The sequence below is a fragment of the Hypomesus transpacificus genome, chromosome 9 (genome assembly GCF_021917145.1).
Source record: "Hypomesus transpacificus isolate Combined female chromosome 9, fHypTra1, whole genome shotgun sequence".
NCBI classification, from domain to species: Eukaryota; Metazoa; Chordata; class Actinopteri; order Osmeriformes; family Osmeridae; genus Hypomesus; species Hypomesus transpacificus.
Window position 1 is genome coordinate 3,906,640 of NC_061068.1, and position 13,150 is coordinate 3,919,789.

Here is a 13,150-nt window from a genome sequence, read left to right on the forward strand (position 1 = left end):
ACAGGGAGAGAAGGAAGAGGACAAGATGACAAAGTCCTTAATAACACCACTATTCCTTTGATAGTTCAAATTTTAGACTAAGGTCTCAAACCCTGTTAATAGCCAATCAACACAGTAACAGCAAACATCAATACTATCTCGAAGTGTGTACGTGTTCGTGTGAAGACGAGTTCTTACATTCACAGTATGTACGTACACTTCTCCTTTATGACTCATAACTGGTATTTACTAGTCTTCTCATTATTAAGTGTTAAAGGCAGGCAAGCAGGCAGGCAGGCAGACAGACAGACAGACAGACAGACAGACAGACAGACAGACAGACAGACAGACAGACAGACAGACAGACAGACAGACAGACAGACAGACAGACAGTGCCTGACCTGTTAGATAAAATAAATCCAGAGGTGAGAACTGAGTTGTAAATTTAAGGGACAATTGCTCCTTTTTTTATGTATGCCACTGTTCTGGATTTCTAAACAGGGCTGCCCAAGGATACACCCTTTAGGACCCTGGGGGTCTCTAGGGTGTCCTTCATGAAATATAGATGTGTGGGGTTGTTAAACTAACTGCAGAACATTAGGACTGCATGATCACCTCTGGCTACACACAGCAGCACAATGACACAGGCTGTGTGGCTCACTACAGTGGAAGCCATTAAACTCAGGCTTTTTCCCAGCAAGGAAAGCTATTTGAGCTTCCCTGAGGCCTCACCTCAAACAGTACCTGGGGAACATGTGGGACTCCTATTAGAGATCCTTGTCTGTCTGTCTGTCTGTCTCTCTCTCTGTCTGTCTGTCTGTAGCCCTCACCTGTCCTTGTGTGATGACATCACTATCATGGCAGTTCCAACACAACAGTTGTTTGCAATCAGGTCAGACTACTATTTCGGGAGACTGGGCGAGAGTGTGTATGTGTGTGTGTGTGTTTATGTATGTGTGTGTGTTTTTGCCATATGTTAGTGTGAGTGTGTTTGACTTGTGTTGGTGTGCCTACTGGTTGCTGGTTGCTATAGGGGTCAAGCGCCTCTTGCCATCTCGATTGCAGCCTCACGAAGCACCAAGTGAGAAGACTTGACAAGCCGTGGCTGGGCTCAGAGAGTGCATCCTCATGTGTCCTCCTCGGGGCTGGGCTGGCACACCCAAGCAGCCTGGCAGCCAGCGAGACAGAGAGAGAGAGCCCAATCTGCATGCATGTCCTGGTAGCAATGGATCTGAAAGCAGTCTCTGTGGGAGAATACAGTCCCCCCCCCCCCCCCCACACACACACACACACACACAATCCTCCTTACCCACACAACTCCTACACTGCCTTCAGTCTCACACTGCTGTCAGAGCAATGAAATATTCAAACTGGTTCTGCACACCATGCGTCAGCAACATGGGGATAAACAACTAGAACTCTCTTGGATTTTAGCTAATGAAAGCAAAATGGCAGACGTTTCCCCAGAATCTTCTGGACTTTATATCAAGAGTACAGTACACAGTCATGGATACAGTAAGGCTGAATGTTTGTTTACTTCTTTGATTACACAATAATGCATCCCATGTTCTTTATTTGTGAAACATCCACATTTTCACTGCGAGACACCAGTGGTCTTGCCTTGAATACACCGGCAGAATCTTATTGCATTGTAAGAACATACCCTCAGCAGTGGAGCCTGACCCAAAGTTCAGCAAATTTCTCTCTAACACAGCTTTCAACAGCTCTTAAAGAACCTTGTTTGTACAAAGGAAAAAATGATGTAACTTCCTTTCATTCAAACACTCTTTTAAGCAACTGTGAAAGTGTGGGAGAATCCAACCTTCTTCTCTCGTTCACCATTGTGCGCTAGGTATGTATTCATTCTGTGGGCCTGAGCCCAAACACACTGACCTGAGTAAGGTTAGATCTGTGGACAGCTCGAGGCACGCACCTTGGCCCTGTAGGATGGATCTGTACAGGCTGAATGAAACAACAGCTCCCTGCTCCTCCATGGAGAGCATTCTAGAATGTGCTCTGAGCTCAGATTTCTCGGAAACAGATTCAAAGGACATGAGTAGTCCGGAACTGCATGTACACGAGCTGGTGGGTTCTAAGAATCAATACAGAATATATATCCTGACAGGTTCTGCAGGACTGGAGGATTCATCTTAGACTCGAACAATGGGCCAGAACATTTCCATTTGAACGGTGTAAATCCTCTAGGTAAACTGATGGAAAACACATTAAAGTTTGCCAGTTGTTGCTATCATTATTTATATTGGGGAAAAGCTACAATTACATTTTATAGCCTACAGTAAGAGAGCAAGCTGTGTAGCAACCTCAATCCATTTTAAAAGCGAAACCTGGGAACGCAATCTTCCCAGAAGCACTGTGTTATTGAAACAGAGCTGTGTTTCAGGCCTGATGGCTCTTCAGATGTAATATCACAACGTCCTCCAAGGCTTCTCATCATCCCAGGGAGAACATTGCTAAACTTACCAGCATGCGGCACATTGACTGATCAATACAAGATGCTGATTCTATAGATGACTGAATCATTGTCACGGTCAGTAGTGTGACGAATGGGGATTCTAAGCACATTAGGAGCAATTTCATGGGTGGGTTACCTCTGGAGTCTGGCAGGAGGGCTCTGTAACAGGCTTGGCAGAGGCCAGTGCTAGTATACAGCAGGAGCATATCTGCCCTTGCTGTTTTGCTCCCTTATCTGTTTCAATCGGATTATTTTCCTATTTCAATGCTATTGCATCAATTCAGTCAGCTCATACCATATGCTTGACTGGTAGTTTTCTGCTTGTGTATGTGCATGGTGGTCTATTGTGTGTGTGTGTGTATGTGTGTTTCTCTGCCCTTGGTGTTTGATGCGTGTTAAGTGTTGTAGGCTGTGGTGTAGGTACTTTATATCCGCAGGCACATCGTTTATAGCTCACGTCAGCACTTAAGCCAGCAACCCCCTGCACATTGTATCCCACAATCTCCCTCTCCGTCCTTCTTCCTTGTATTTCTTCCTAAGTGTATCTTTCCGTCGGTGCTCAGTGTGTTAGACACTAACCATGCCGAGACTCGCGCGGTTTCTTGCTACGATTTCTAACCGACTTCGTCACCCGATATGAAACACGTGCTGTCCAATCCTTGCTCTCCTATTTGACGAAACATTCATTGATCAGAGAGGCCAGTACTGTTTTCTGTGGACAACCTCGGGAATTATATGCACTTGTTTGCCAAACGTGATCATTTGGATTAGGCTACCAACATTGATTACGCGCAGCTCCGGTCAGGACATCACGTTTTAAAAACAATTCATGAAAACGGAGTTAGTCTATCCCTGGATTGTCGACGCAGCTATTCTGAAAAGGGATGAGAGCGAGTCGCCCTAAGGGGAAATCCAAGCATGTTTGCGATCACACACCCAGGATTTGACAGACCGTCCCCTGCTCTTTGACCGGTAAATGTGTGTGTGAAATGTGTTCTCGGTGAGATGATTAAGATTTACACAAGTGGCATGAGCGCTTGTCTCAAGGAAATGCGGTGTGTATGCTGTCTGTCACTCAAGAACATCTGATTTAATTACATTTGATCAAGTTTGTCTATCCTTGGCCTCTGAACTTCTCAGTCCCAATATATCCATGTAGGCTGTACGACTACTCCTGCCATACACCCGGTCTGAAACGAAAGCAAACGTGTGACAGAAATTCGGAATTGTGTTTCTAGTGCTGTCCTGCTGATCTCGAGCGCAGACTACAGTCTCCGAATTGTTCTGGTTGCACTCGTTGATGTTTCGCTGGGTGTCAGTGACGCACCACCTCGCACAGTGTGGACGAAAAACATAGAAACACACAGAAGAGGGGCGTGAACTCAGTCTGTAACCTCCCATTAATAAGACCCTTCGCTTAGGCATTGCCTAAACCCCCAGGTTTCTTCACTCTGACAGCGGTCATCATGGATCTCAAATCGGAGCCTGAAGAGATGGAATACAAGCAACCGGTGCCCATTGAAGTTTTCGCGAGCAGGTCCACTCTTCACGGGATCTCGCACATGTTCACTTATCAACGGATCTGCATCAAGCGCTGCCTTTGGATTCTATTCTTTCTGGGTTCCTTGTCCTTCCTGGTGCTGGTGTCTGTGGACCGCGTCCAGTTCTACTTCGAGTACCCTCACATCACCAAACTGGACGAGGTGTCGGCGCCGCTCATGATTTTCCCCGCCGTCACCTTCTGCAACCTGAATTCCTTTCGCTTCGGTCGAGTGACGCGCAACGACCTGTACCACGCCGGAGAACTACTGGCTTTACTCAACGGAAGGTGTGTGTGTGTGTGTACTTGTGTTTGTAACTTTCTTGCGAGTGGGTTAATTTGCTGGTGAGATATTGGTGAATCGTTTCCCGTGGTCAGCTTTCCGTTCAAACAGTGCTGCTCCATGTTGGATACATGATGCATAATGGTCTACAGCTCACTAGGATTCCAGATTGATCAGTGCATGTTGAACTGATAGGGTTAGGACCATGTTCTACTCCTTGTCATTTGTCTAGTTGTCTACCATTAGACCAAGAAGACAGCGTATGTTACATTGACCTCAGGCAGGGACTGGGTTTGTCATCCACAAATCGTGCCCCCACACCGAGCCCACTACACCAGTGATGGAAACACACCCACATTGAGAGTTTGCTTTGTAAAGGTGAGTGAGTGAACATACTGTAAAGTCACCCCAGTATCCAACACTAGTGTGAGAGCTCTGCACAAACAACACATGTAACACAAACATGTTAAACCTTAGAGGCCATTGTGTGGCTCAGTTAGACTTAACTCAGAGAAAGAGAGAGTGGAGAGAGAGAGGGTGGAGAGAAGGTGGAGAGAGGCTGGAGAGAGGCTGGAGAGAGGCTGGAGAGAGGCTGGAGAGAGGGTAGAGAGAGGCTGGAGAGAGGGTGGAGAGAGGGTGGAGAGAGTGGAGAGAGAGAGGGTGGAGAGGTGAATTTCCAGATGGGGTCAAACACAAGACAAACACAAAGTCAATCAATGCCAATTGGACTCTAGTTGATGCTTATTATGCACAGGCTCCTTTTTACACGAAACATTCAATCAGTGCATGCTGCTGAGGTTTATAATGAACTCTTGTTATGATGGGAGGACACACACACACACACTGAAACACACAACCACACACACACACCCTCACCCTGAAACATACAACAACACACACACACAATCTTTTAACACTATGGCACATAACACTCAATATAAATTATAAGAAGTTATTCTGCTCACGCACACACACACGCACATACAACTACACACCCTCAGACACACGTTTTTACTAAACATCTTTTACACACACACACACACACACACACACACACACACACACACACACACACACACACACACACACACACACACACACACAATCAGTGGCTGGGTATTTTTAGTTTATTGATCCATGGGCCTACAGCTCTGTTGGGTCAGCCTGTGTGTGGTACATATAAGAATGTCAGAACTGTAATTTCATTTTCCTTTAGAGCCTTCTCTGTGACCTCCATAGATGTATTCACCCATCACCCTCGCCTTCACAGGAATGAGTTGGATTCCGTTGCCTTAGGGAGAACATGCATTACTGGTCCTTTTGGAGCGTACATCGAAATTAATAGACGTATTCAAAAACCTGGGAAATACTCGATTCGATTCTCTGGGTTATGATGCAGCAGGACATTCTGGTCCTTTTTGGCGTACCGCATTTGACATACTATGTCTTGGGACCTACAAAATCTTATTTTCTGGAATACTAAATAGTGTGTAGTATGGGTATTGAGCGAGTCCCCACCCACTGTCTCCTCCCAGGTGTTTCCACTTGGCTCATCCCAGCAGTGCTTTCTCTGCCACAGAAACAGGTGCTACTATGTGAGATAGGACTACAAAGTCGCGTGTTTGTAAACACGCGGCACGGAGAGAAGCCATGGCGGCAGAGCGGCCGAGGGGACATCTGAGGATGAGGGAGGGAGGGAGGGCGCGAGGACAAGCGGAGGCAATTAACTTGTGTCTGGTAAGCTGTGTGATAAACAGGCCTTCATCCCTGTGTAATTAGTGTTGTTTGTGAAGTCTGTGTGCTGTCGTGTTGATAAAAAAGACCCCAACCCTGCCCTAGACTCCCTCCACACCTCCCCTCCATCTCTATATCGCGCTCCTCCTCAGTGCCCCCCCCCCCCAACCCCCCGCCCTGGCCCTTCCTTCGTTCGCCCCTGTACCGTACTATCCGTCCTTCTCTATCCTCCCGCCGTCCTCTCGTCTCCTCCATCCTCTCTCCATCTCCTCGATCTCTTCAGCTCCCCCTGCTCCCCCCGTCCTCTCGTCTCCTCCATCCTCTCTCCATCTCCTCGATCTCTTCCGCCCCCCCCTCTACTCCTCGCTGTCCTCACGCTTTCCCTTTACCTTCACTTCCCCCTCACCTCAGCTACTTCTCAACCTCTCGTCCCTTCTCCCCTCTCTTTATTTCTTTATCGTACCATCCCTCCATCCCCCTGGGCCCTCGCCTCCTGCTCCTCCCTTGGTTGTGTGGTTGGAGTCCTGGCGCTCTCCTGTGCTTCAGGAGCAGGAACAGACTCATTGTCTGAGGCTCAAGGGGGAAATGCTACTATCAACCCACACACTGTTCTTGTTGTGTATTCAGTCACAGCTCACAGGGCAGAAAATCTCAGTTATTTGTCAGACTTTTATGCAGTAAGTGTAATTCAAAGAACAGAAGAAATAGGTGATCAGATTCCTTAAAAGAGAGAAGGTGGTGTTAGGATAGACTTAACAGTCCAGTCAGCTGTTGGAAGGCAGTGAAGCTTTCGTTTCGCTGATACAGGATTCCACTGCCCCAAATGTGCATCTTAAATGCAGAATTAGCATAGCTAAGAAGGGAGGTTAATTTTGTGGTTATGTCCTTGATCTGTAGGCTCGAGTCGTCTAGTAAGAAATACCAATTACATACAAAATATAAAACACTTTATAAGAGTCATTTTATAGCAAGATGTTTCAATAGAACTATACAGAAGAGAAAGGAAATACAACTACTTTAGTTCAAATTAATATTCCCTCAGATTTAGATTTGTAAGCAACCTGTACTGTTCACTTTCTATCTGAGCACTCACTAAAGCCTCTTTCCTCTTTCTTCAGTATTAGTGATTAACCACAGGTGCATCCCCAGTAAGCTGGCTTATCTAAAGTATGCCAGTGAAATACAAAGAAAGAATTGCCATAACAAATAGATGGAGACAGAAAGAGATAACTCAGGTGATCCTTGCGCTTACAAGCCTGCAGTCTGGGGGTATTACGCAGATTATTAATAAGGCAGATGAAGGTAACAGGAACTGATGATTGTTGAGTGACAACTTCCTGGACATCGGAGGCTTTAAGGAATGGCAGGTTGAAGAGGTCAGACGTTTCAAGTGTGGGAAGTATTCATGAAAAACACATCCAAATATGTGTGGTGTGATTGACTTAACAAATGCAACCAGTACTAATTCTCATACAGATGAAAAGCCTGTTATATAGGCTGTTTCAGTACTGGTATATACTGGCAGTGTGTCTTGGTCATGTCAGGGGCCAGCGGTGGCACTGTGTCCTGGCAGGGGCGCTGCCAGGAATTTTGTGTCCTGGTCGTGTCTGGGGCCAGAGGTGGGGTCACGGTGCTGAAGGATGTCACTCCTGCTGTGACGCCACCAAGCCTCATAGACTCAGTCTCTAATAGAGTCAGCTGGCATCATCTCTGTACCCCTGAGATAACCAGCCTTGTGTCTGGGTGCTCTTCTCCTCCTCCCTGGAGGGGGGAGGGGGGAGGGGAGGGTGGAGGGGGGGGGGGGGTGCAGATGCTTCTTTTTCAGCCTGCATCTGAAAATTAAAGTGCTTGTGGCCAATAATCCAATTTACCCTACCCCCCCTTCTTTCCCTGATCCAGCAACTGTGCTGTGATTGCTTCAGGGAGCCGAGGCAGGGCAATATTAAAAACTCACACACTTATTATTGTGATTGTATCCGCTTCTTCCAAAGCTCTGTGACTCAGGGATCTGGAAGGCAGAGTCGTAAGTGCTCTCCTGGCTTCTTGCAGGGAGAAGGAAACAAGAGTTTCAGAAGTACAATTCAATTACAGTTATAAATAAACAGATTTGTATGATACAATATTCGAATTAAATATGAATATTATATCAAGATCATTCTGACAAGATGAGCATAAAAGCTAATCTATGCTGCATTCAGAGCGAGTGGTTACAGTGTCACAACCAGTGCCAACCAAGTAACTTGTGTCGCAGACTCCATAGATGCTTGATAGTAGACATCAAATGACCTTTACAGGAAGAATCAGTTTACATATTGAATTTGTCAATGCTGCCTTCACTTTCTATTCAGAAGATCCTATATCCCACTTGTAAAATCAAGACTACGAGGCCGTCATGTCCAAGTGCTTTTAAGGTCCGAGCGATGTTAAAAAGGCCGGACGCAATATTTGGCTGCACCATCACATTGTGGAAATACTTCCATTCCAAAAAATTCCATTATGCACCTTCTATATGAGGAAATAGACGCAACAAATGGTACAGGTTAAGTGTACATAGATTACAGATTATAATAATGTACACAAACAGCTGTAGTAGCACTGTTAAACATAAAGAATGTTTACCTTTCATTATCGACCCTGTCCTCTTCTCCGCCATGTTGAAAGGTCATTCAACTCCTTTTGTTTGTACTTCTTTTTTATTAACATCACACATGTAACAACATGATAACGTAGTAAACAATCAACATTGGAAACATCATTCAACTCGGGAACTCGGGTATGAAACTTCTCAGGCGGAAACGCGTAATTACCATAATTCCGATAGCACGTGAAGGCAGCATAAAAGCAGACCCGGTTCTGATGTTAAGGCTAAGTAGATAGGTTAATGTAATATTTTCAAGGAAAGACACTGATAGCTGTGTTGGCCAAGATTAGCGCTACTTGCACTGATCAAACTTTCATCAGATCGTGTTTTACAGTATCTATAATGCTTTTTCCACACTATTCCTCCCCTCTGAATTTAAGAGATGTGATGATTTTCTCCGTCGCGCAGTCACACTAACCTAGTCAGTGTACTCCACAAACTGATTACCCTGAAATAGGAGCTTGTTCCATATGAACACAGAGGCGACACGCCGCTGGAAAGGGTTTATTAACAATATTTCATACCGCAGACTATTCTGAATAAACCTTGTATATTGCATGCGTTAGGAAGGTTGGGTAAAAAGCGTGTTCCTTCCATTTTTCTTACTCTGGTGGGGACCAGTTTACCATCTACGTAATATGTCAAGAATTATTTCCTCTGAGTTTGGTAATGAAATGGAGAGACGAGTTTGAGGAGGAGACGGGGTACCAGAGTTGAGCGAGGTTAATTAGGAAGTGGGACTTTCTGTTAGCAGGTGTGGAGCGTTGATATGGAGGAGGGAGGCCGCTTACCCCAGGTTGATGTTGATGTGCGATTCGCTCCTCATTCTAGAACATTCTTCCAACAGCAAGGCAGTAAACGGTAAACGTAAAAGATGCCAAGGCAAGGCTATATGTCTAGGCAGTACGTGTGTGTGTGTGTGTAAGTGCGTGCATGCGTACCGTAGACTATATAGTATTTACGCTTCTCAAAGCAAGCAGATGGCAAGTGAAGTGTTTCTACTGTGAATGCAGGCTAAATGATGTATAGTATATATTCCCCGAGTGCCAGTACGGTCTCTCGACTTGAATTACAGCATGAGAACAGGCTCTTATCCCTACTATCATCGCAAACTCTGTAATTAAACCATCAGAGGACTGTGATTGAGATCAAATGCAGAGGAGGTGATGAGATATTCTCACCTTGCTAGGTCCCTCACTGTTCCAGACAATTGGGAGATGATATCCTGGGATATGGTCCAGTACTGGGGCCTGGAAACTGACATGATACTGACATGTTCTCTTCTTTTTCACAACCCCTTTCTTTACTCTGAAGGGAACAAGACCAGGCATGCACCTACACCTTGCTCTGCCTCTCTCGCTCTCTCGCTCGCTCTCTCTCTCTCTCTCTCTCTCTCTCTCTCTCTCTCTCTCTCTCTCTCTCTCTCTCTCCCTCTCTCTCTCTGTGTTACTCAATCAATCTCTCTCCTTGTCACCTACAAACACCAACTCCATCCTCTGGGACGCTTGTCGTCCTCTCTTTTCCAGATATGAGATCCGGGACACTCACATGGTGGAGGAGAGCGTCCTCCAGATCCTCCGAGAGAGGGCCGACTTCGACAGCTACAAGCCCCGCCCCTTCAACATGCGCGAGTTCTACGACCGCACGGGCCACGACATCAAAGACATGCTGCTGTCTTGCTTCTACCGAGGCATGGAGTGCAGCGCCGAGGACTTCAAAGTGGTGAGTCCCTCCCTCGACGCCCCCGACCAGGCAGTTATCTGAGGCCTCTGGCTGCCTCAGCCAAGCCTCCCCCCTCAGAGGCCAGGCTTCACCTCCCTACCCTGACGACACGGAGCGCGCTGTCGTGTCAGCCTTTTGTCCTCTCATCTGGCCGATGTGAACAAGACGAGGGTTTTTTGTGCTGTCCAGCCTCCCCTGTGTCTGTGGAGAGGACTGTGGACACGGGTGCTTTTGAGACCCATTTCTGTACGCCTCTACGTTTGTTTGTCTGTCGAGTACACTGAGCTGCCATGACCTTTACTGGATATTTACACCTGTTCAGTATTCATACCTGGTCAGTATTGTGTCGGTCCTCTTGTTTGTTTGTGCACTGTAAGAGCCCTGTAGCTCAGAATACTTTTGGTCTCAGTTCTTTATCATCACACTTCTCATAAGTCCGTGGTGCCATCTTACCGTAGACCTATCAGAGTGTGGGTGCATGTGTGTGCTTGTGCTTGTGTTTGCCTGTGTGTCCAACTCTGCCCTTCACTGGCGCTCTGCTGAGGTAATATTCCACGGTCTGGCAGTCTCACTTCTCCCTATGGCCAATAAAACTCTGTAGCAGCATGATAGGTCCTGTTCTAGACCGCAGCACAGTGTGTGGTGTTTATGTCTGTGTGCTGATGCATACATGTTTTGTATTGCGTTTGTAAGTGTATGATAGACCTGGCTGGTTTGCAAACGTATAGGACACTTACTGACCATCCTCCTCATCCTGTCCCGACCCCCACACCCCACACCCCACACCCCAACCTCTGTACCTCCCACACCCCACACCCCAACCTCTGTACCTCCCACACCCCACACCCCAACCTCTGTACCTCCCACACCCCAACCTCTGTACCTCCCACACCCCACACCCCAACCTCTGTACCTCCCACACCCCAACCTCTGTACCTCCCACACCCCACACCCCAACCTCTGTACCTCCCACACCCCAACCTCTGTACCTCCCACACCCCACACCCCAACCTCTGTACCTCCCACACCCCAACCTCTGTACCTCCCACACCCCACACCCCAACCTCTGTACCTCCCACACCCCAACCTCTGTACCCCCCACAACCCACACCCCAACCTCTGTACCTCCCACACCCCAACCTCTGTACCCCCCACACCCCAACCTCTGTACCTCCCACACCCCACACCCCAACCTCTGTACCCCCCACACCCCACACCCCAAGCTCTGTACCCCCCACACCCCAACCTCTGTACCTCCCACACCCCACACCCCAACCTCTGTACCCCCCACACCCCAACCTCTGTACCCCCCACACCCCAACCTCTGTACCCCCCACACCCCAACCTCTGTACCTCCCACACCCCACACCCCAACCTCTGCACCCCCCACCACCACTCCACAACCTCTGTAACACCCACCCCCCACACCCCAACCCTTATATCCCCACACCCCACACCCCAACCTCTGCACCCCCCACCACCACTCCACAACCTCTGTACACCCCACACCCCAACCCTTATATCCCCACACCCCCAGTCGATGGAAGTCTGCACCTCCTAACAGGCCAACATGTAGCCCACGGTCAATGTTAATTCACCTTTTTTCATAGAACGCGGCAATCAATACCAGTTAAAACTGGTACATGTGGAAGTTTTGGACAAAGATGAGCAGTAAATTGTTCAAAATGGTTCAAAATTGCTTGAGGGTAAGTGGAGGTGCCAAGACGCCCTGTGGTTTCCCCCGGCAACAGTTGATTCAGAGATCCTACCTCAAACTACTTCACCCACTCTTCAGACAAAGCTGGCAAGCAACAACACAGCAGGTCTCTCTCTCTCTCTCTCTCTCTCTCTCTCTCTCTCTCTCTCTCTCTCTCTCTCTGTTGCATTGCCCACTGTCAAAGATAAACAGCATACTGTTGATTAACACTGTTGATTAGATGTGTTTTATAAGGTAAGTAAAACCTTAGGAATGTTTCATCATAGTGGATGGTGAAACTGTTGGCCCTTGAGTCTGTGTCTATAGAGCTGTGGTGTGAGATTCTCTCAGAAGTCCAGACTTTCAGCTGTGGTCAGTAGAGCTCCATGTGCTGGACTTGGATGAGCGCCCAGACTGTTGAACAAGATCATATATTTAGAACTGTGCCATGCCCTTCTTAGAGAAATACATTGTTTTTTCTTTTGACCTTTGCATGATGATCAAGACAAACGAGTATCCAAATGAAACAAAGAGACACGACGAGAGGCAGTAGGATGGGTCTTAAGAACGCAGGGGTCTGCCAACCCTCTCACCTTCTCTGGCTTTTTCCATGCTTTCCAAACTCAATCGAACTTCTTGGTACTTGTGTAGTATTCAGAGCTGACTCAGCGAACCAGGGGAGCAGATTGGCTTCAACACTCTCCTATCCATTATTAGAGGTGTTCTGGTCCAGAATTGGTGTGCTTCTATGACTATCTTACTTGATATTAAGAAGAAACCAGGAGAAATGACCACCTCTGCATCTCTCTTACTCTCCCTCACTTTCTCTCGCTCTTGCTCTTTCTCGCTCTTTCTCGCTCTCTCTTTCTGACCCACTCTGACCATCTGACCTGAAAACAAGGAGCACCGGGGCAGAAAATCGCCCTAAGTTGCTTAAAACTGATTGGCTGCCAGGCGGAGAAGGTAAAATCATGGAAAGATAGCTGAGATGTGAATACTAGGGATGCAGGGGAACGAAACTAGGATATAATCAGTCAACTTGCTCTCTCCTCTCTCTCTCCTCTTTCTGTAACTCTCTTTAC

General features: G+C 47.2%; 1 protein-coding gene across 1 annotated transcript in view; it reads left to right on the forward strand.

The window, feature by feature from the left end:
* The first annotated feature begins 3,009 nt into the window (after positions 1-3,009).
* asic1b (acid-sensing (proton-gated) ion channel 1b) overlaps positions 3,010-13,150 on the forward strand; it is an 84,871-nt gene continuing 74,730 nt past the window's right edge. Inside the window, exons 1-2 of the mRNA XM_047026343.1 lie at positions 3,010-4,280; positions 10,177-10,372. Coding sequence (XP_046882299.1) covers positions 3,919-4,280; positions 10,177-10,372 — 558 coding nt within the window. The 5' untranslated portion in view covers positions 3,010-3,918. The remainder of the gene's footprint in view (positions 4,281-10,176; positions 10,373-13,150) is intronic.